At 33.4% G+C, this 22,460-nt stretch overlaps 1 protein-coding gene across 2 annotated transcripts in view; it reads right to left on the bottom strand.

The window, feature by feature from the left end:
* LOC142240586 (integrin alpha-PS3-like) overlaps positions 1-22,460 on the bottom strand; it is a 67,014-nt gene that overhangs the window by 6,653 nt on the left and 37,901 nt on the right. The window contains exons 1-2 of one of the 2 annotated variants that reach the window (XM_075312277.1): positions 6,083-6,551; positions 5-767 (exon numbers count right to left, since the gene is read on the bottom strand). In XM_075312277.1, coding sequence (XP_075168392.1) covers positions 5-767; positions 6,083-6,393 — 1,074 coding nt within the window. In that variant the 5' untranslated portion in view covers positions 6,394-6,551. Of the gene's footprint in view, positions 1-4; positions 768-6,082; positions 6,552-22,460 lie in introns of those variants that run through there. The other variant, XM_075312278.1, reaches the window with a different exon arrangement.

The following is a 22,460-nucleotide window of genomic DNA, read 5'->3' as shown; positions in this document are numbered from 1 at the left end:
CTACCTCACCAGATTGTTCATCAGCCTGAGGAGCTGAGGCAACATACATCAGTCTATTGAGATTCTCCGAATCGAAGTAGCCAGAACTAACCGAGTAGCCAAAGTAAGAATCACTGGCCTGTTTGAAATTTCTGGGATTTGGAATATCTGTTTCATAGATGGCTCGAGTTTGTCGAGTAACCCGGGAAACGCTACTTGTGTCACGCCGACTTAGACTTGGTTCATCATTTATTTCTTTCCTACGGTAGCGAATTACAGAACCCTTCCATGTATGAATACCAGGGGCGCCGATTAGGAATTGCTCATTGTCTGGAGTAACATGTACACTTAGACCCTGTTCGGCCAACATGTAATAGTAGACCCTTTCGCCATCTTCATAATCTCTGATTTGATCGTGCACACCACGCAGAGGTGATATCGGTATAACATTCATGGGCACATCTGTCAACGTATCATTGATCCAGTAGCATTTGCCATGCATCAGATAATCCGAAATCGATGGTGTTAAGAATCTAGGAGCACATACAATCAATTTATCGGTATCCCGGGTACCACCATCCATGGCACCTCCCAGCCACTGGAAATCTCTTTTTTCCGAATCATAAGAATATTCACTGTGTTCAATGTTAATGTTGCCACGATTTTCGAATATATACGGGCGACACTCTGGTGTACCCCTGAAAGAACAACGGTATATGGCACCGGTTTCATTGATATGACGTTGAGATTCCAAAGTAGATTGGGCTCGTGGCGCTCCAATAATAATACTGAAATACAGAAACAGAGAAAAGAAAAAATAAGTAAACATATGTTATGGAAGATAATGAATACGAACAAATATTAATCAAAATTATAAAGGTACGACATCCAACTATATGTTACAATAGGTAGCTAGGCTTTAACAATTGCCATAGGCATATTCCAAATGTTGGTAACATTAAGCTCAAACCGATCTTTTTTATTATTGTCTTCTATCGGCAGAAGTTAAGACTACTGGAAGGAGAATAATATATGCGACGTTCGATTTACGAAATAAATGCAGGTCCAAGAGTGTTGAAAACAATGCAAATCTATCCATAAAATGCGCAATATTATTGTTTGGGATTATTCCACCTCAGTAATGCTGGTGATATTTCTGAGTGTTTATGGCTTGTCTAAGTGGTTTCACCGCAATGTAGAACGCCGTTCGGACTCGGCTATCGTCTGTCATTGAGCTTAGAATAGAATCGGGCAGCACTCAGAGAAGTTCTCCACTGCGGTATAAGAATGGACTGAATAATCTAAGTGAACCTGAAATATCGGGATGCCACTATACCTAACCTTACTTAACCTAACCTATCGTTAAAATAAATTAATAACAAATTACGAGTAACAATAAAACTTAAATTGCTGCTCCTCAGATATATGAGAAAGATCGCTTGTCATCAATTCGGGCTTATTTGCTCTCAAAGAAAAACATTATTAACCAAGAAGAAAAATATAGATCATGCACAATTTCGTTCTGTATTTCGTTCTTTGTGAGTAGAATTGTCTTCCATCTAAGCGCCTACTCATGTTTTAGATAACGCCATTTGTAATCTCATAATCCGTATTCTCATTATAATAGTGGTATATTTTATCGAATATAACATATTGACATTTGCTTTATTTAAGTACTCTATAAACCACAACAAGAAAATATTCATTTACAGACAGATACTCTGGTATTTAACCTCAGATGCTGATGAATTCTAAGCTATCAATGATTATATATAGTATTATTGGTAGCCCAGTAATTATCCAAATATGACATTTATTCAAGATGAAACTCCATGCTTCGTCCGATGTAAGTCCAAGCAGCCAAAAGTCAATATAGCCAAGTCAATATAAACCATATTTTTGAACGCACATTTGGTTTGTAGTTATGATATAAAAGATCAAAAAATTTAAATTTAATTTTTTATTATAGAATTTTTGAGAATTATTAAACGTTAAATCTTTGCGCTCGTCACAATATTTTTATACCCTGCGCCACACTGTGGAACAGGGTATTATAAGTTAGTGCATATGTTTGTAACACCCAGAAGGAGACGAGATAGACACATGGTGTCTTTGGCAATAATGCTCAGGGTGGATCCCTGAGTCGATATAACCATGTCCGTCTGTCCGTCCGCCTGTCTGTGAACACATTTTTGTGATCAAAGTCTAGGTCGCAATTTAAGTCCAATCACCTTTAAATTTGGCACATGTTCCTAATTTGGGTCAGAATAGAACCCTATTGATTTTGGAAGAAATCGGTTCAGATTTAGATATAGCTCCCATATATATCTTTCGCCCGATATGCACTAATATAGTCCCAGCAATTTTGTACAAATATAACACTTAGTCGTATAGTCAAGTGTTCAAAATTTGATTGAAATCGGTTCAGATTTAGATATAGCTCCCATATATATCTTTCGCCCGATATGGACTTATATGGCCCCAGAAGCCAGATTTTTGGCCGAATTTGGTTGAAATTTTGCACTAGGAGTACAATTAGTAGTACAGTCAAGTGTGCAAAATTTGATTGAAATCAGTTCAGATTTAGATATAGCTCCCATATATATCTTTCGCCCGATATGGACTAATATGGTCCTAAAAGCCAGAGTTTTGGCCCAATTTGGTTGAAATTTTGCACAGGGAGTAGATTTAGCATTGTAACTATGAGTGCCAAATTTGGTTGAAATCGATTCAGATTTAGATATAGCTCCCATATATATCTTTCGCCCGATATGCACTTATATGGACCCAGAAGCCTGAGTTTTATTCCGATTAGCTTGAAATTTTGCACAAGGAGTACAATTGGTAGTATAGTTAAGTGTGCAAAAAGCCAGAGTTTTTCAAAATACCAACATTTTCCTTGTTAAATCGCCACTGCTTAATCGAAAAGTTGTAAAAATGCCTCTAATTTTCCTAAACTTCTAATACATATATATCGAGCGATAAATCATAAATAAACTTTTGCGAAGTTTCCTTAAAATTGCTTCAGATTTAAATGTTTCCCATATTTTTTTACTAAAATTGTGTTCCACCCTAGTGCATTAGCCAACTTAAATTTTGAGTCTATAGATTTTGTAAAAGTCTATCAAATTCTGTCCAAATCGAGTGATTTATATGTATGTATTTGGGACAAACCTTTATATATAGCACCCAACACATTTGACGGATGTGATATGGTATCGAAAATTTAGATCTACAAAGTGGTGCGGGGTATAATATAGTCGGCCCCGCCCGACTTTAGACTTTCCTTACTTGTTTTCAATACAAATGTACCAATTTACATTTTTTAATATAATGAAGAACAAATATTTTTAACGCAATGCTAGTTTAATTAAAATAAATATTCTAAAGGAGTTTTCAGTAAACTTTGCATATTCATCATTGAAATTTGACTACTTCTGATCACTAATGTAAGGCAAAACCAAAATTTAAATAAATAATATTTAAATTATTTACAGTTTTGAGCTTTGGATATAAGACAACATACTTAAGAAACGATAGGTCGACTTTTATTATGGAAATATTGCATCGATTTTATGAAAATTCAAACTTTTAACTTTAGATAAATGCGACTTTTTCCTTTTCTTCATAGATAACATTGCCTTATTTCAAGGAAAGTTTAAATTGGCTTCGAAGCTCAACACCAACACAGATTTAGTGTTTCATCACAGCACAATCTCGACCTTGATGAACAACGACAAATACAAGTAAGGTACTTGGCATATCAACTGAGCTCAAATTTTAATTAATTTGTATGACCTATTTACGGAATAGTGGGCGATTAGTACAACATTATGTAAATGTTTTAGTACGAGTACAGTTATACTGGTAGGAGTTGTATTTTTGTTTTTTAAGTATTTAAGACAGCAATTATATAACCCATATTTCAAACTCCAAAAGTATAATACATGGTAAAATTGCAATTAGCAAAAAAACATGGTCATATTAAACGAAGCAACTTTATGCTTATTTGGAGCATTGGTTGTCCATGTAGAATTTTTTCTGGCAAATAAGCAAATATGGTGACAATACAATGGCCGTATATTATAGTATATACATGAATGATAGATTTTTAATTTATTACATAGTTTGGGAAGATCGCATATTTTTTCCGTGACACTTTTTCACAGCGAAAATTTTACTTTTACGGCTTACGCACACACTGAAAAAAATATTGCCGTGAGGCCAAAGATTTCATATTCTTAAAATACGAATGCGAATTTTGTTTAGCATAGATTTCATTTTTCTACTGTAAATTTTTTGCTTGTCCAAAAGTCGATAAACTTTTCAATGAAGTCGTTTTGACTTTATATGTTATTAAGTGATTTGACTTAAAAATGGGTACCTTTACATGAAAGAAAATTTGGTTTGACTGGGGTCAACTTGACTTTAATAATTCTGAAAAATTATTCAATATTAATGAAATCGTCTTTGAATTTGTTGACTTTTTGTATCTCAACTACAAAGCAAAATATCATTCAAAGTAGGAGATGCTGTTTGAAACTTTATTTTAAAGACGCTGTTTACTTGAAACGTAGCATAATTTATACTTGAAAAAAATTAGAAAAAATGTATAAATTCGAATTTGTTTCCTAATATCAAGTACGTAAACTCAAATTTAAAAGAGAACTGTGTCTTAAAGTTATCCCTTCTTCAATTCTTCGCTTCTTTGGATCAGAATCAATACCAAAATCATTAGTGTAAAAACCGAGCATGTTTTTTCTATATACTAATTGGTAGGACTGCGTTTTTCTGTTCAGAGCCACTCATCAGTACAAACCTCACCAGTACTGTTAGATTGAATTTTGATTGAGTGACGTTTCATCGACTCACAATAGCAATTTATTGAGATTTATTTGTCAAATAAGATAGGTTAGTTTAGGTATAGTGGCAGCCCATTGTAATACCACAACTTCTCTCTTATCACTGAGTGCTGCCCGATTCTATGTTTAACAAGTTAGATGAAATCGAATAAAAAATAATAGCACTAAAAATATTCATTATTATTTGAATCGATTCGCATTTCGAAAAATGAATTACCATGTATTTACCGATCCTCTATCCAAATTTATATCAAGTAAATCACAATATTTTAAGTATATAATATAATCGGACATTGTGGTGCTTATATTAACAACTGAAGTGATAAAATACAAGACATATGTGTAATATTTGAATCATGATTATTCCTCCTATAGAAATTTCTAAGCCTACAGGGGTATATAAAACAACATTTCTTTGCACTGGAACCCGTTTTGTTTGTGTCTAATTTGATATGTGATAAATCAGAATTCCACATAAAGATTGATTTGCAATTTTTAGTTATCTCTTAGATTTTCTGACTAAGCCATTTGCTGACAAAAGTGTGTCTTTGTTCTCAAGTAGTATTTTACTGTCATATTGTTGAATCTTTAAATTTATGGAAGTGATTGATTAGTATTCAGAATACGTTAATTAATCTTTTAAAAGTAAGCAATAAATTTATATCGGAATATTTGGAATTGCCAAAAAGGTTTCTGTAAAGACGGTGACTAAGTGTGCTTAAAAGTATTAAGCTGTCACGTCACTTTGTGGAAAATCGGAATATAATGCATGAATACAGATGGGTGATTTAACAAATACAAGCAAGCGTCAACTCATAGAGTGGGTTCTTTGTATGCTCTTCACTATTACTGTGATAAGTAGGATCAGTCTGAGGTCCATCGTTTAGTATACCGATCAGATCTTCTTCAAATTTCGTGAGTCCCGTAAATCTTGTAAAATACCAGCCAAATCGGTTCAGATTTAGATATAGCTACCACATTAATCTTTTACCCGATTTGCACTCTTATGATTTCATTGATCCGAAATTACAAAATCCCAGCAGTAACAGTCATGAATTGGGTGTGTGCTATTAAAGTTTGTGTCACTTTTTTGATTGCCCTGTTTGTCTACTTTTCTTGGCAAAGCTGCTCATTCTGCTGACTAAGCCCAAGTTGGGGCATTAGCATTTACTATCGTGACTAATTGTAGCTGTATATTTGTCACTGATCACTGGCGTCATTAAGATGTGGCTGGAACTTACCCCAGTTTACGAAGATTCAAAGTAAATCCAAAATAAGAAGCTTCATGTTTCGGCATAACCGTTGGTAATTGGGGATCATTGATGATGGCATTTGGTTTTGGGGACAAATTATAACACTCCACACTGACATTGCACAATAGTGCTAGGAACACACTCACGATACCAATTGCCAGCGGTGAGCTGGTTTTCAGCGGCACCATTTTAAACTTCTCTTTAGTTAACTTTATTTTGTATATTTTTTTTTTCTGACAACTTAACGTTTTAGTTACACAATTGAAACACTGGCTAACGCGACACTCACAATCGAACATAAGCTGAGAGCCAAAAAAACAAGTACAATTACACGCGCTGTTAAGTGTTCCAATAACGTTGTTCGATTTATAGCGCCAACTAGACGTGATCTTAATCCGGCAAGCGTTCTTCACCAACCCAACCCATGAATAGCGTAAAACATACTAAAGATGCTGGGCTTTGTATTTGCTGTCCAGCCCATTGTCAATTTGAATGCGGCAAACATGGTACTCATTCGATTCATTGACTTGTATTATTACCTAGCCAACGCTCTCTGGCTCTCAACGGAAAAAGTGCCAATGGTCGTATAAGTAACAATAACACATGAGTGACTAACGTCTCACATGGGATATTGGGTTGGTTGTAGTAAAAGCTCAACAAAAACCGGTAACACCGGCTGTGATTACGGTACTCTCAGTTATCTCAGATCTTTGTGACACAATAGTAAACAATGTTGCCACCTAACAATTTACTAATACTGAATCTAGTTCAAAGATGGACCATACTTTTGATATCACCCTTTATAATGGTTTTATAAGCTGATAGTGTGCAAGCTTACACTGAGGGGGCATTGATTCCGAGCCAAAGAAGCCAGTAATCACACTAAAGATTTACGGCCTTATTCATAAAATATCATTAACGTGCACTCTAAACCAGTGATAGCTATCACGCTCTTTTTATTCTATAAGCCTTATATAAAAATAGGTATTCATTAATCATTAATAACACTATTATAGTTATCATGCGTTTTTAGTGATCAGGTGGCAACACATGTCGTTACATCTTGTCATATTCATCGTAGTGATGAAGATCGAATTATAACCGGTTGATCTTAATAAAAATAAAGTCTCAACATTTTAATGATTTTGTGGCGAAACATAATTTTCCAGGCTAAATTAATTTATACAGAATGCATTACTCACAATATACAATCATTTTATAATTAGTCAATATGTTAGTATCAATATTAGTATTAATCGAACCGGATTGTAGTCGAATATAAAGTCTATTGTTATTAAAAACACATCACTAATCTAATGGAATCCATCTATTTAATTTTTCGAGCTAATGTTCGACGCATTTTTCATTAAAGTAACAAAAGGAAGTTTAAGATGACGTTAAATTTACATATATTGGTAGGTATGAATTTTGTATGTCTATTTCTGCAGTTCTCTTATTTGGATTAGTATTTTGAAAAATGGCATCAAAATAGGTTTTTATAAGAAAAGATCGCCCATTTTATACGCATTGGCATATAATGATATACAAAACAGCATAAAACAGCTATAAATTAATAGGTATTGCCAAAAAAAAAGCATTTTGCAATTTTATCAAAGAGTTAAAGAAGGGTACATCCTACAATCAATTTTTACAATTTACCAAAGACTTGTTAAAGGTTTGGTAAGCTATTAATCGTTTATGAATGCTATTTTTCACGAAATAGTTTATCAATCGTTTATATACGTCAATTAACTTTTTATGAATACGGCTGTTAAGACACAATTCAATTTTAAATTAAGGGTTTGGAGACAAATCATACTTAATTAGTTATTTTGTCTGTCAGGTAATGGACATGAAATCTTTGTGCTTACGACAATATTTGTTTCAGTGTGTGACCGCTCTACAATCGTTTTCATCAATAGTGGCGGGAAACACACGCAAACAATTATGTGATATACTGTGGATATAACCACAACCAAATACAATAAACTTGAGGAAGATAGGAAATAGGCTTGCGTCATACCAAATGTTGAATTTACCATGTTAGTTCCATACATGTTTGTATTTTTTTTATTTTTTAAATGAAAAACTTAATTTCCTTAATGAAACAATGTGCAATTTTAGGCAACAACAAAAAAAATTATTTTCCCCTTTATGGAAATTTATTTCGTGTACTTAATTTCTTTTTATTTGCATTTAAATGCTATGTCAATACTTGTCATATACGCGCTTGGTTCGAGTATGAAACTAACACGGTAAATGGTTTGATCTCCTCAGTAGCCAATTTCCTATCTTTCTAGAGTTTATTGTCTTTGACCACAACCACCATGCGATAATTCTTTCCAATTCTATTTGAAGAATTTTAGAGACTAATAAATTTAATGAGAATAAAAAAAATTATATTGTGCTTATATTGCTATATAGCATAATTATTAAATGATAATTTTTCCCATCGCTGATTTTGCATATTATATAGCATTCAGGCTCTACCCATTCTGTTCGTCTGGCAACACTACTCTTACTCATTTTCTGTTGCGATGCTTAGAGAGTCATCAATTAAAGCTCTTACTTAAGTTAGTAGTAGGCCAAATGAGGCTTAAAACACTCACTCTCTCTCTCTAAGCTGATCATCAATCCACCCCCTTCCTCCCACACAATATAAACAAGAAACCCAGTTCGTGTAGCAGCTATTCATAACTGAAGACAGATATTTCACTGGTGTTTGGGTGTTATGGGTTTTTGTGTTTGTTTTTTGTTTACAAGTGCCGGACACCCCTCATTCCCATTTTCGGTTTTGCTTTGTTTGTTGTTTGCATTTGTTTTGGTTTTTGGTCAATGCGATGGAAGCATTTCAAAGATTTCTCATGCACGCGTACTGGGAATTTGGCATGAATCATCACTGTCTTCATCTTTTGTTCGTTTAATGTTACATTCGAAATGTTTTGATTCAATTTTAAAATTAAATTTACCTGCATACACAAAAAAAAAAAAATAAAATTTATATATTGTCAATATGGGTATTACGAATTGAAAAAATTAAATATCTTCTGCTAAAAAGTTGGATGGATTCAATGTCAAAGAACAACGAGCAACTTGTAAAGAGTGGATTGTGACCTCCGTACACTGAAGAAAGTATTGCCTCAAATTATTTTTTTGTCAGTAATTTCTTAGTTCTAATCAAATTAATCAAAATTCAATGGAAATTCAATTATACGAGGGAAACTATTCGTAAATGTTACTGAAGTAGTTCTAAGATTTGAAGAATTTTTCTAACTTGATCCTGGAGTAGAATAAATACAAAAATGCATTTTGTAATTTTAATCAAATATATATTCACAGACTAACTTATTCCAGTTTGGAAACTAGTTTTCCAACTCAACGAAGTTTTATCATGATAAGGTGAGTATTAAGTCCGAGTTTAGCCGCTAAAATCGTCATTTTTTCACTAGTGAAAACTAAATTAGTGAAAAACAAGTAAGAAAAGTCTAGAGTCGGGCGGGGCCGACTATATTATACCCTGCACCACTTTGTAGATCTAAATTTTCGATACAATATCACATCTGTGTTGGGGGCTATATATAAAGGTTTCTCCCAAATGCATACATTTAAATATCACTCGATCTGGAAGAATTTGATAGACTTCTACAAAATCTATAGACTCAAAATTTAAGTCGGCTAATGCACTAGGGTGGAACACAATGTTAGTAAAAAACAAGTAAGGAAAGTCTAAAGTCGGGCGAGGCCGACTATATTATACCCTGCACCACTTAGTAGATCTAAATTTTCGATACCATATCACATTCGTCAAACGTGTTGGGGGCTATATATAAAGGTTTGTCCCAAATACATACATTTAAATATCAATCGATCTGGACAGAATTTGATAGACTTCTACAAAATCTATAGACTCAAAATTTATGTCGGCTAATGCACTAGGGTGGAACACAAGGTTAGTAAAAAAATATGGGAAACATTTAAATCTGAAGCAATTTTAAGGAAACTTCGCAAAAGTTTATTTATGATTTATCGCTCGATATATATGTATTAGAAGTTTAGGAAAATTAGAGTCATTTTTACAACTTTGCGACTAAGCAGTGGCGATTTAACAAGGAAAATGTTGGTATTTTGACCATTTTTGTCGAAATCAGAAAAACATATATATGGGAGCTATATCTAAATCTGAACCGATGTCAACCAAATTTGACACGCATAGCTACAATGCTAATTCTACTCCCTGTGCAAAATTTCAACTAAATAGGAGTTAAAAATTGGCCTCTGTGGTCATATGAGTGTAAATCGGGCGAAAGCTATAATGGGAGATATATCCAAATCTGAACCGATATCAACCAAATTTGGCACGCATAGCTACAATGCTAATTCTACTCCCTATGCGAAATTTCAACTAAATCGGAGCAAAAACTTGGCCTCTGTGGGCAATTGAGTGTAAATCGGGCGAAAGCTATATATGGGAGCTATATCTAAATCTGAACCGATTTGGCTGATATTTTGCATGTTTTTCGAGACTCATCAAATATTCGGATGTACGGAATTTGAGGAAGATCGGTTGATATACACGCCAATTATGACCAGATCGGTGAAAAATATATATGGCAGCTATATCTAAATCTGAACCGATTTTTTCCAAAATCAATAGGGATCGTCTTTGAGCCGAAACAGGACCCTATACCAAATTTTAGGACAATCGGACTAAAACTGCGAGCTGTACTTTGCACACAAAAATACATCAACAGACAGACAGACGGACAGACAGACAGACAGACGGACATCGCTAAATCGACTCAGAATTTAATTCTAAGCCGATCGGTATACTAAAAGATGGGTCTATGATTACTCCTTCTTGGCGTTACATACAAATGCACGAACATATTATACCCTGTGCCACAGTAGTGGTGAAGGGGATAAATACGGGAAACGTTTAAATCTGAAGCAATTTTAAGGAAACTTCGAAAAAGTTTATTTATGATTTATCGCTCGATATAAAGGGTGATTCTTTTGAGGTTAGGATTTTCATGCATTAGTATTTGACAGATCACGTGGGATTTCAGACATGGTGTCAAAGAGAAAGATGCTCAGTATGCTTTGACATTTCATCATGAATAGACTTACTAACGAGCAACGCTTGCAAATCATTGAATTTTATTACCAAAATCAGTGTTCGGTTCGAAATGTGTTTCGCGCTTTACGTCCGATTTATGGTCTACATAATCGACCAAGTGAGCAAACAATTAATGCGATTGTGACCAAGTTTCGCACTCAGTTTACTTTATTGGACATTAAACCAACCACACGAATGCGTACAGTGCGTACAGAAGAGAATATTGCGTCTGTTTCTGAGAGTGTTGCTGAAGACCGTGAAATGTCGATTCGTCGCCGTTCGCAGCAATTGGGTTTGTGTTATTCGACCACATGGAAGATTTTACGCAAAGATCTTGGTGTAAAACCGTATAAAATACAGCTCGTGCAAGAACTGAAGCCGAACGATCTGCCACAACGTCGAATTTTCAGTGAATGGGCCCTAGAAAAGTTGGCAGAAAATCCGCTTTTTTATCGACAAATTTTGTTCAGCGATGAGGCTCATTTCTGGTTGAATGGCTACGTAAATAAGCAAAATTGCCGCATTTGGAGTGAAGAGCAACCAGAAGCCGTTCAAGAACTGCCCATGCATCCCGAAAAATGCACTGTTTGGTGTGGTTTGTACGCTGGTGGAATCATTGGACCGTATTTTTTCAAAGATGCTGTTGGACGCAACGTTACGGTGAATGGCGATCGCTATCGTTCGATGCTAACAAACTTTTTGTTGCCAAAAATGGAAGAACTGAACTTGGTTGACATGTGGTTTCAACAAGATGGCGCTACATGCCACACAGCTCGCGATTCTATGGCCATTTTGAGGGAAAACTTCGGAGAACAATTCATCTCAAGAAATGGACCGGTAAGTTGGCCACCAAGATCATGCGATTTGACGCCTTTAGACTATTTTTTGTGGGGCTACGTCAAGTCTAAAGTCTACAGAAATAAGCCAGCAACTATTCCAGCTTTGGAAGACAACATTTCCGAAGAAATTCGGGCTATTCCGGCCGAAATGCTCGAAAAAGTTGCCCAAAATTGGACTTTCCGAATGGACCACCTAAGACGCAGCCGCGGTCAACATTTAAATGAAATTATCTTCAAAAAGTAAATGTCATGGACCAATCTAACGTTTCAAATAAAGAACCGATGAGATTTTGCAAATTTTATGCGTTTTTTTTTTTTTTAAAGTTATCAAGCTCTTAACAAATCACCCTTTATATGTATTAGAAGTTTAATAAAATTAGAGTCATTTTTACAACTTTACGACTAAGCAGTGGCGATTTTACAAGGAAAATGTTGGTATTTTGACCATTTTTGTCGAAATCAGAAAAACATATATATGGGAGCTATATCTAAATCTGAACCGATTTCAAACAAATTTGGCACGCTTAGCAACAATGCTAATTCTACTTCCTGTGCAAAATTTCAACCAAATCGGAGCTAAAAATTTGCCTCTGTGGTCATATGAGTTTAAATCGGGCGAAAGCTATTTATGGGAGCTATATCTAAATCTGAACCGATTTCAACAAAATTTGGCAGGCATAGCTACAACGCTAATTCTACTTCCTGTGCTAAATTTCAACTAAATCTGAGCAAAAAATTGGTCTCTGTGGTCATATGAGTGTAAATCGGCCGAAAGCTATATATTGGAGCTATATCTAAATCTGAACCGATTTCAACCAAATTTTGCACGCATAGCTACAATGCTAATTCTACTCCCTGTGCAAAATTTCAACTAAATCGGAGCAAAAAATTAACCTCTGTGGTCATATGAGTTTAAATCGGGCGAAAGCTATATATGGGAGCTATATCTAAATCTTAACCGATTTCAACAAAATTTGGCACGCATACACTGTTAGAAAAATATGTTTTTCATATGTTCCGATATAAACAAAATGTGTTTCGGGCACGATTTTAAACCACAATATATTTAAGTGCGAACATGTAATTTTCCTAAACTAACACTAAATGTTTGGGACATCTATGTTAATATGTTAGAATATATTATGTTTGGGGCATGAATGTTTCATAAAAATCATATGTGTGAATACAAACATATATAAATTTACAAATTTCAACTAAACATACATATGTTGTGATATTTTATCCAAAGCGACAGAGAGAGTATAGAGAAAGAAATAGAGATGGAAACCGGGAGAGTTGACGAAAGATATCAACATAACACAGCGGAAGAATCAAAAGAGAATAATTTCTGTGAAACCGCTGGTATGTTGTTTCGGAAAACTGTTTTATGATAAGGCCAAAAATTTGATATGCTTAAGTCTAAATATTATTTAATTTGAATAAAGAGAATGGACATTCGGAACCAAGAGAATAGACACTTGAAAAACAAACAGCTTATGTTTTCGCCTTGAGAGCAGCATTTTATGTATGTGTGGACATGTGTTTTGTTTATCATTTTGGCATTATTTTTTTCTTGGTTCGTTAAAAGAAATCAGGGGTCTTCATAAAAATAACGAAAGGGCACTATACTCTTTTTAGAGTTGGGACGGTAAAATGAAATAAGGAGGAAATAGTGAAAAATTACACAGTAAAATGTAAAAAAACAAAGTTTAGTTTCTCTTTATTAAAAAGTAGTCCACGAGGAGTTGACGGACACCATCAAATATAAAAGCGGGCATTAAGTTCGACTTTTACAGCTAAAACAATTTAAAAAGTTTATTTTTTTTAAAATGAATTATTAAAGAAAAATAAAAGGAATTTTAGAGCGATGGTGTTAAATGCTAGTAAAAAACTGTTCACTCCTAAATAAATTTATGTTTATATTATAAAATTATGTATGTATGTTTATACTCGACTCCACGTTCTTCTTTTGTTAGTTTTTGAATTCCTTCCAAATTTTAAAGTTTTGTACAAAAACAGTTTTTATTACAAGATTGTTATTTTTGCAATAAAAAATAATATTTTATCCAAAAATCATTCAATTTCGTTTATATCAAGCACTGTTACTGACTATAAATCTTTAATAACGCACATTTCGATGTTTCATTTAAAAAAATTAATATAGTATAAATATAAATGTGTAAATTAAAAAAAAAAAAACAAAAAAAATTTTCGGTCGGAGCAGGGATTGAACCCACGACCCTTTGCATGCAAGGCAGACATGCTAACCACTGCTCCACGTGGCAAACAAATGTATGTTTCTGTTAAATAATGTTATGTTTGCATTGGCTCGTGGGCGCTGCAAACTATGCTATATAAATGTAACTTAAAACGATAATTATCTACTGGTGACTATAACAGCTACGTAGCCCAGTGGATAGTGTGTTGGCTTACAAACTGTATGGTCCTCGGTTCGATTCTCCGTGCAGGCGAAAGGTAAAATTTAAAAAATTTATAAAAGTGAATAATTTCTTCAACATTATTTGTATTACAGAGAAAGGTGCCAATAACTAAAAAAATTCGTGGAAGTGAAAATTTCGAGTATGTTAGGGAATGAGCACAATCGTGTTTGGGAAAAATTCTTCCAAGCATATAATATTTTTGGCTCAAAATGCTTCCAAACATATAATATGTTCACATAAAACAAACATATTAATGTTTCGGCAGTATGCAATAATATATGTGCTTCCTGCAAAATATGTTTGGAACATATGTTAAAGAAGCGATTTTTTTTGAGGGTGTAGCTACAATGCTAATTCTACTCCCTGTGCAAAATTTCAACCAAATTGGGATAAAACTCTGGCTTCTAGGACCGTATAAGTCCATATCGGGCGAAAGATATATATGGGAGCTATATCTAAATCTGAACCGATTTCAATAAAATCAATAGGGATCTATTCTGAGCCAAAACACATACTTGTGCCAAATTTGAAGTCGATTGGACTAAAACTGCGACCTAGACTTTGATTACAAAAATGTGTTCACGGACAGACGGACATCGCTATATCGACTCAGGAGCCCACCCTTAGCATTTTTGCCAAAGACACCATGTGTCTATCTCGTCTCCTTCTGGGTGTTGCAAACATATGCACCAACTTATAATACCCTGTTCCACAGTGTGGAGCAGGGTATAAAGACAAAAATTATACATATTTGTTGCAGATTGCATTATAATTTGATGGGGGATAGCCCAAAGCACATTTTCACAAAGTTTGTATTCCTTAAAATGGATTATTAAAGAAAAGTAATCGTGAAAACATGACGATTTTAGCGGCTAAACTCGAACTTAATACCTATAGGTTAAATTAAAAAATCTTGCACTAAAAAACAGTGAACCCACCGGGCAGAAAAATGTGGGTTGATTTTAGAAAATTTTAACTAAATTGTATTACAATTGCCGATATCACAAAAATAAGTAAATGTATTTCGACAAATTAAGGACATCTTTTTAGTACACCCTCAAAAACAAAAACGCTTCTCTAACATATGTTCCAAACATGTTTTGCAGGAAGCACATATATTATTGGATACTGCCGAAACATTATTATATTTGTTTTATGTGAACATATTATATGTTTTAAAGCATTTTGAGCCCATAAATATTATATGATTGGAAGAATACTCTCCCAAAGAAGATTGTGCGGATTCCCTCACTTAATTGTCATTTCCACCAATTTTTTTAGTTCATGGCACCTTTTTCTGCAATACAAATAATGTTGAAGAAATTATTCAATTTTAGAAATTTTACCTTTCGACTGCATGGAGAATTGAACCGAGGACCATACAGTTTATCCTATCCACTGGACTACGTAGCTGTTATGGTCATCAATAGACAATAATCGTTATAAGTTATATTTATATAGCATAGTCTGCGGCGGCCACGAGCCGATGCAAACAAAACATTGTTTAACAGAAACATACATTTGTTTGCAACGTGGAGCAATGGTTAGCATGTCCACCTTGCATGCAAAGAGTCGTGGGTTCAATCCCGGCTCCGACCGAACACCAAAAAAAAGTTTTTTTTTTTTAATTTACACATTTATATTTATACTATATTAAATTTTTATAATGAAACTTCGAAATGTGGGTATTAAAGATTTACAGTCAAGAAAAAATAGTGCTTCACATAAACGAAATGCTCTGAGCTTTTGGACAAAATATTATTTTTTTTTATTGCAAAAATAACAATTTTGTAACTGATATAAATGTTTGAAATTTTGGAAGGAATTCAAAAACTCTAACAAAAGAAGAACGTGGAGTCGAGTATAAACATAAATAATTGTACAATGTACACATACATTTAGACGCTAAATACAAATAAATATGAATTTTTATTAACGAATGATTTTGTACTTAATCTCATTTTTAACTTTAAGGCCGGTATTTAGTTGGCATTATCAATCCCAAAAAGGAAATTGGGATTCATTTTCATTGTAAATATTGGGGTTAATTTTCATAATGAGAACGGGCCCAACAATAAATTTAAGTAAAAATTCGTGTTTTTATTTTCCATATAATTTTTTTGGGTCCTACTTCATTTAGATTTGTTCATAACGCCGAAAAATTGGAACTTGGGGTTCATTTTCATTTGAAATAATGGTGTTGATTTTCATAATGCAAACCGGCCCAAAGAATAAAATTAATTTACTCCCAAAAAACGTTAAAATTGGTGTTGTTCTTTTTCATATAATTTTTTGGGGTCCTAATTCATTTAGGTTTGTCCATAGCGCCGAAAAATTGGAATTCAAAAATGTCTTTAGCGACTTACGAAGTTCATGAGTGGGCATTTATGGTGAATTTTACAAATTTTAAGATATTCTGAAATATTTTGTGTATAAAACGTTTTTCCTAAAAATAATGTCTCTGGATATAAACATATATTTATTTAGAAATTTCGTATAAACATATATATATATATATATATATATATTTAGAAATATGGGGGCCTTGAAAAATATGCTAAGGATGAAACATAATATGTTTGCACAGTCCAAACAATGTTTTATTTGAACATTTGTTTGGAAGTATATGTTACAGATTTTTTTTGAGGGTGCAGAAATCCGGCTGTACAAAAAGTATTGGACTATAGTATTGAAACAAATTTTATAATTTTAATTGCAATCATTTATGTTTAATTTAATTTCATTAACTCTTTAGTATACTGAACCTATCAGACGCCTCGTTTTGGGCGTTATATACCTTTCTGTAGGCGGGTCAATATTACTTAAAATTACTTGATTCTTTGTAAGTTTTTTTCTCAGTGGATTATGGTATTTAACTGTATTTGTAATGGTCTTCGTACAATTTCATTGATATTAGTTAAAGTCGATTAATTTATGAACTTTTTGATTACCATAAACAAATGGAACAACAGAAGAAATTATGTAAAACCATGAGGGGATGGTGTCTGTTGTTGACCCTGATAACTTTGTCTTGAGTGTATCCCATATACATAAGAGATACAGCAGCCTCTTATAATGACTGAAAAAATGGTTTAAGCCACTAAAGATGTATGTGATTATCTTACTTTGTTTATCCATCTTCTTTGTATGCCAATTTTACGATATTTCATAATGGATATTTAAAAGATCAACAAATCTACATTTTCAAGACGCAGTACCTTCTGATTATCATTGATGCCAAATGACTTTTTCGTTACGAACGAAACACAGTTTTTACAAATAATCCATTGATAATATCGTTTAAGTGATATTTGAAAAACTAAAAATTAAATGTTGACAAATTAAAAAAAAAAAAACAAGTAAGTAAAGTAGAAAGTCGGGCGGGGCCGACTATATCATACCCTAAACCGCCATTACAGAATTAGTAATCATAAGCATTTGTGGGGTAACATATAGGTCTGGGAGATAAACCGCAGTTACAAATTTAAGAAAATTAAGGGGTACATGTCTATGGGTGCTTTGTGTCAATCTGACTGTAGCTCATAGTCAATGTTGCCAGGGAAAATGTTCGGATTACCCTACAAGGACAAAAAAAGTTCCCTACTTTCCCATACATTCCCAAACAATTTTCCCCACTATATTTTTCGTTAAATTTAAAAAATTTTACAAAACAAAAATGGTTCTAAGTACTTTATTATGAATATGCAACGTATATAACTTAGAATATAAATTTGTATTACCACCACGGTTGCCACAGTTGGTAGAATTCTATCCAAATTAGTAACCTTTTTTGTTAAATCTCTATAAAAATAAAAGTTTGAAAAAAGTTTCTATAAACAAATTTTTGTGAGAAATTTTTCTATAGAAATAAAATTTTGAGAAAATTTTTTATAGAAATAATATTTTGAAAAAAATTTCTATAGAAATACAATTTTGACAAAATGTTCTATAGAAATAAAATGTTGACAAAATTTTCTACAGGAATAAAGTTTACCACACATTATTAAAGATCAAGCCTTGCCGGCTTCTAATTTCCTCCTCTAGAGCCACCAAAATGTAAAAATTATTACAAATTATGTTGAGTGAAAATGTCCTACATCGTGGCCCTACGTCCCTACAAGACGCTAAATATTAGAAAAACCCTACATATAGGGAATTTCCCCTACTTCTAGCAACACTAGCTGTGTTGATATTGCACCTACGGAGTTAGTATGCAACTAATATTGAGCCAATTATTAAAAAAGAGAAAATCGTTAAATTAGTGTGGGTAATAAATCAAAATTTGTAAAAATCGAGCAATATTCTTATGTAAAAGCTACAAGTACCCAGCAAAAAAATTTGGAAGTACTTCCAAAGGCATAACTTTAAAAGCACCTCCAGAAGATGCACTCCCAATGATGTTCTTTATTTTAACTACCCAGGAAGTTCTTTTAATTCAATTTTTTATAACTTGGATTTTTCATACTTTTAATGGGTAATTTTAACTTTTTTTGTTTCAAATAAGTTAAAAAAAGAGTATGAATTCATAAAATCTTACCAATCATTAAAATTTTGTCGAAAAAAATGATAAATCCAATTTCAAAAAATTGTGAATTTTGAAAATATTTGAGTTCAAACGTTTCCGACAAGCGTTAGAATCCATTAAAAATTATAAAAATTATTTATTTGACAAATTTTCACAGAATTGTTTAATTTACATCCAAAACATTGAATTCGGATCACACCTAAAGAAGTGATGCAAACTCAGTGCAACGGATGTTGAAATGGAGGACTTCCGTCCTATGACAAGCCCATGTTAATTCATCGCTTCTGCGTCAATTTTGCACCACTTCCGGATCCAAAAGGAACATTTCCATTACTTTTTTGGCGACGCTTTTTTTGCTGGGTACGTATAAATACGATCGGCTAGTACATCAAAATTTGAAATTTGAGTAACATTGGTTAATAAATAAGAGTATTATGGCCAAATTTGGGAAAATAGAGCGATGCATATATATGGAAGCTATATCTAAATCTGAACCAAATTGCATAATATTTTGCGGGTTTGATTAATACCACAAAAGTTTACCTTGTGCAAGATTTGAGTAAGATCAGTTAAGAAATGAGGCCTGTATGGTCAAACATAAGGTTATTAGAGGCGAATTTTTCAAAATCGGGTGATACATATATGGGAGCTATATCTACATCTGAACCGATTTCGATGAAATTTTGCACATATAGTTAGTACTATAGAGGACTGAATCTAGCAAACTTTTAGTAAGATCGGTTAATAAATAAGGGTTCTATGGCCAAATTTGGGAAAATCGGGCTATACATATATATGGGGGCTATATCTAAATCTGAACCGATTTCGATGATTTTTTGCATATATAGTAAGTGCTATAGAAGACTATATCTAGCCAGATCGGTTGATAAATAAGGGTTTTATGGCCAAATTTAGAAAAAGCGGGCAGTATATATATATGGGAGCTATAGCTAAATCTGAACCGATTTGGATGAAATTTTGCAGACTTGAAGGGTGATGGAAAAGATTACCTTTTGCCATATTTGGTGACGATGCGTTTGCAAACGCAACGTGACCCCATTTGTCGAAATCGGGCGATACATATATATGGGAGCTATATCAAAATTTGATCCAATGTCTTCCAAATTCAGTAGCGTTCGTCCTTGTGCCCAAAAAACTGCCTGTACCAAATTTCATCAAAATCGGTTAATAATTGCGACCGGAATCCTGTGAACAACAAATACATGGACAGACGGACGGACGGACACCAAGCGCCAGATCGACTCAGAAGGTGATTCTGAGTCGATCGGTATATATTTTATGGGGTCTAAAATCAATATTTCTGGTAGGCACATTTTTTGGCCGATCAAACTTATTATACCCAAACCACTATGTGGTTTAGGGTATAATTAATATGACAAGATAATATAAACTTTCGTTGTTAAAGTGAAGCAACAAAGCTGAAGGAACTTTTCAATATTATGGAAATGATCCTTAAGTTCGAGAGAGATATTATCATGACATTTGCTACTCACGGCAGGTACAGAAACATGTGTTCGTGTGTGCACTTTTATGTATTGATAACTATAAAAAGTACATGTCGGTCTTGAAAACGGATGACTCGTGGTTCAATTTTCTGGCCGGACAAATGTGATTTGTTTTCCAAATATTATATAGAATTCATCATTGTTTCTTTTACACAAGAGAAAGTGGAGGGAACTAAATTAGGGAAGAATGCAATTAACGAGAAAATTCAATAAAAATTGTTTGAGTGTTTTTACTGAACAAAAAGGGAATTGTAAACGATGTTCGTTTGTATAAAATTTCACTTGAGAAGGAAAACTTATTATTATAATGAGTTTGATATTATAATTATAACAGTCGCGCTTCTTTATTCATATTGGAAGTAACTTAAAAAAGTAGAGTTTTTGATTCCACCCAGAAAAAATTTTTCTTTCGTACAGTAATTTAAGACAATGAAGGTTGTTCCCTCGATTGGAAGTAAATCTTATGGCAATCATTAGTATGTTTGTTTCTATGTTAAGTATTATAATTGTCTCACCTACAACATATGTTGACGGTGTGTTTGTGCAATCCCTAACCTAACATTAGACCTGGCTTAACAGACCTAAATTTGACAAAAACAAACTCGACTCGACAACCATAAATCTTCTATTTGAATATTTCTAATGGATTTTTAAACACCACTAGCTACTGTGAAATGTTCTCATTTGGGTTACTTCATAAAATTGACATAAATTATAGCTCTTATCTTTTAACTTCCCTTTCCAAAAACATACCAACAGATATAGTCGTGAGATTGTCAAAACAGCGCAAGTCATTCGCAGTTTCAATTAAAAATTATAATAAAATTTCACAAACGCGAACAAAAAAATAACTCTCAAAAAACAAGGCAAAATTTTGGGTGAAAGTAGTGATTTGTGGTTTCAATCAATATGACTCGGTAATTCCACGCTACTATTGCAGACCATTGTGAAAACACAATTAAAGAAGTAGTCAAGTAGCTCGCTTCTAGGTCCCCAAATTTGATATCAGCGCCAAATGGCTAATAAAGCAACTGAAAATTCAAATATGTGCCGATGACAAATGATAACCATTTCGATGATTTGATTTGAAATGGCGATTCAAATGAAAGTTTAGAAATGAGTCTGCTTATTTGAGACATCTCGAATCATTGCTTCTGCTTTTAATGACTGCGGTGAGATGGGAAAATATTTGGATGGGGTCACCAGATTGAATCTCAACCGCAGTAAAATAGCAATAAAATTTACTTCATTGAGTGGCAAATGAGTCACCTATAACGTGAGAGCATGAACAAAAAATAACAATAAAATAAAATGTTATCTAGACAGCAAACAATAGCTTAGAAATGAGGCTAAAAACAATTAAGAAACTTCTTCCTGAAACCAGTTTTTAATATTCGTTGAAGATTTACAACGTTTCAATTGCAAAAAAAGTTCTTATTATCTCTATGGTGTATTTCAATCAATTTTATGGTCACTCAATTGCGTATACATGAACTATAAATACACACAAAGAAAAAAAAACGTTTGGAAAACGTGTATCGAAAATGTTTTTCTTTTGTTAGAGTTTTTTGAATTTCTTCGAAAATTTTAAACTTTTATCACCCAAAAAATTCGTTTGTTACAAAATTTTTATTTTTTTCAATAAAAAATATTTTTGAACCAACAACACAGTCCATTTCGTTTATATCAAGCACTGTTCTTTTCTTACAGTTATAGTAAAAATTTAATATAGTAGTATGAAATGTTGAACATCTTTTCGGAATCTTTCGAACATATCTGGAATATATGTAAAAAAAAAAACAAAAAAACTTTTTGGAGTTCGGTCGAAGCAGGGCTCGAACCCACGACCCTTGGCATGCACTGCGGACGTAGCAACCGCTGCTTCACGGTGCCCAACTAAATGTTTGTTTCTGTTAAAT

This window comes from Haematobia irritans, chromosome 5 (assembly GCF_050003625.1).
Source record: "Haematobia irritans isolate KBUSLIRL chromosome 5, ASM5000362v1, whole genome shotgun sequence".
In the NCBI taxonomy this organism is placed as follows: domain Eukaryota; kingdom Metazoa; phylum Arthropoda; class Insecta; order Diptera; family Muscidae; genus Haematobia; species Haematobia irritans.
This window is presented reverse-complemented; position numbering and strand designations above follow the sequence as displayed.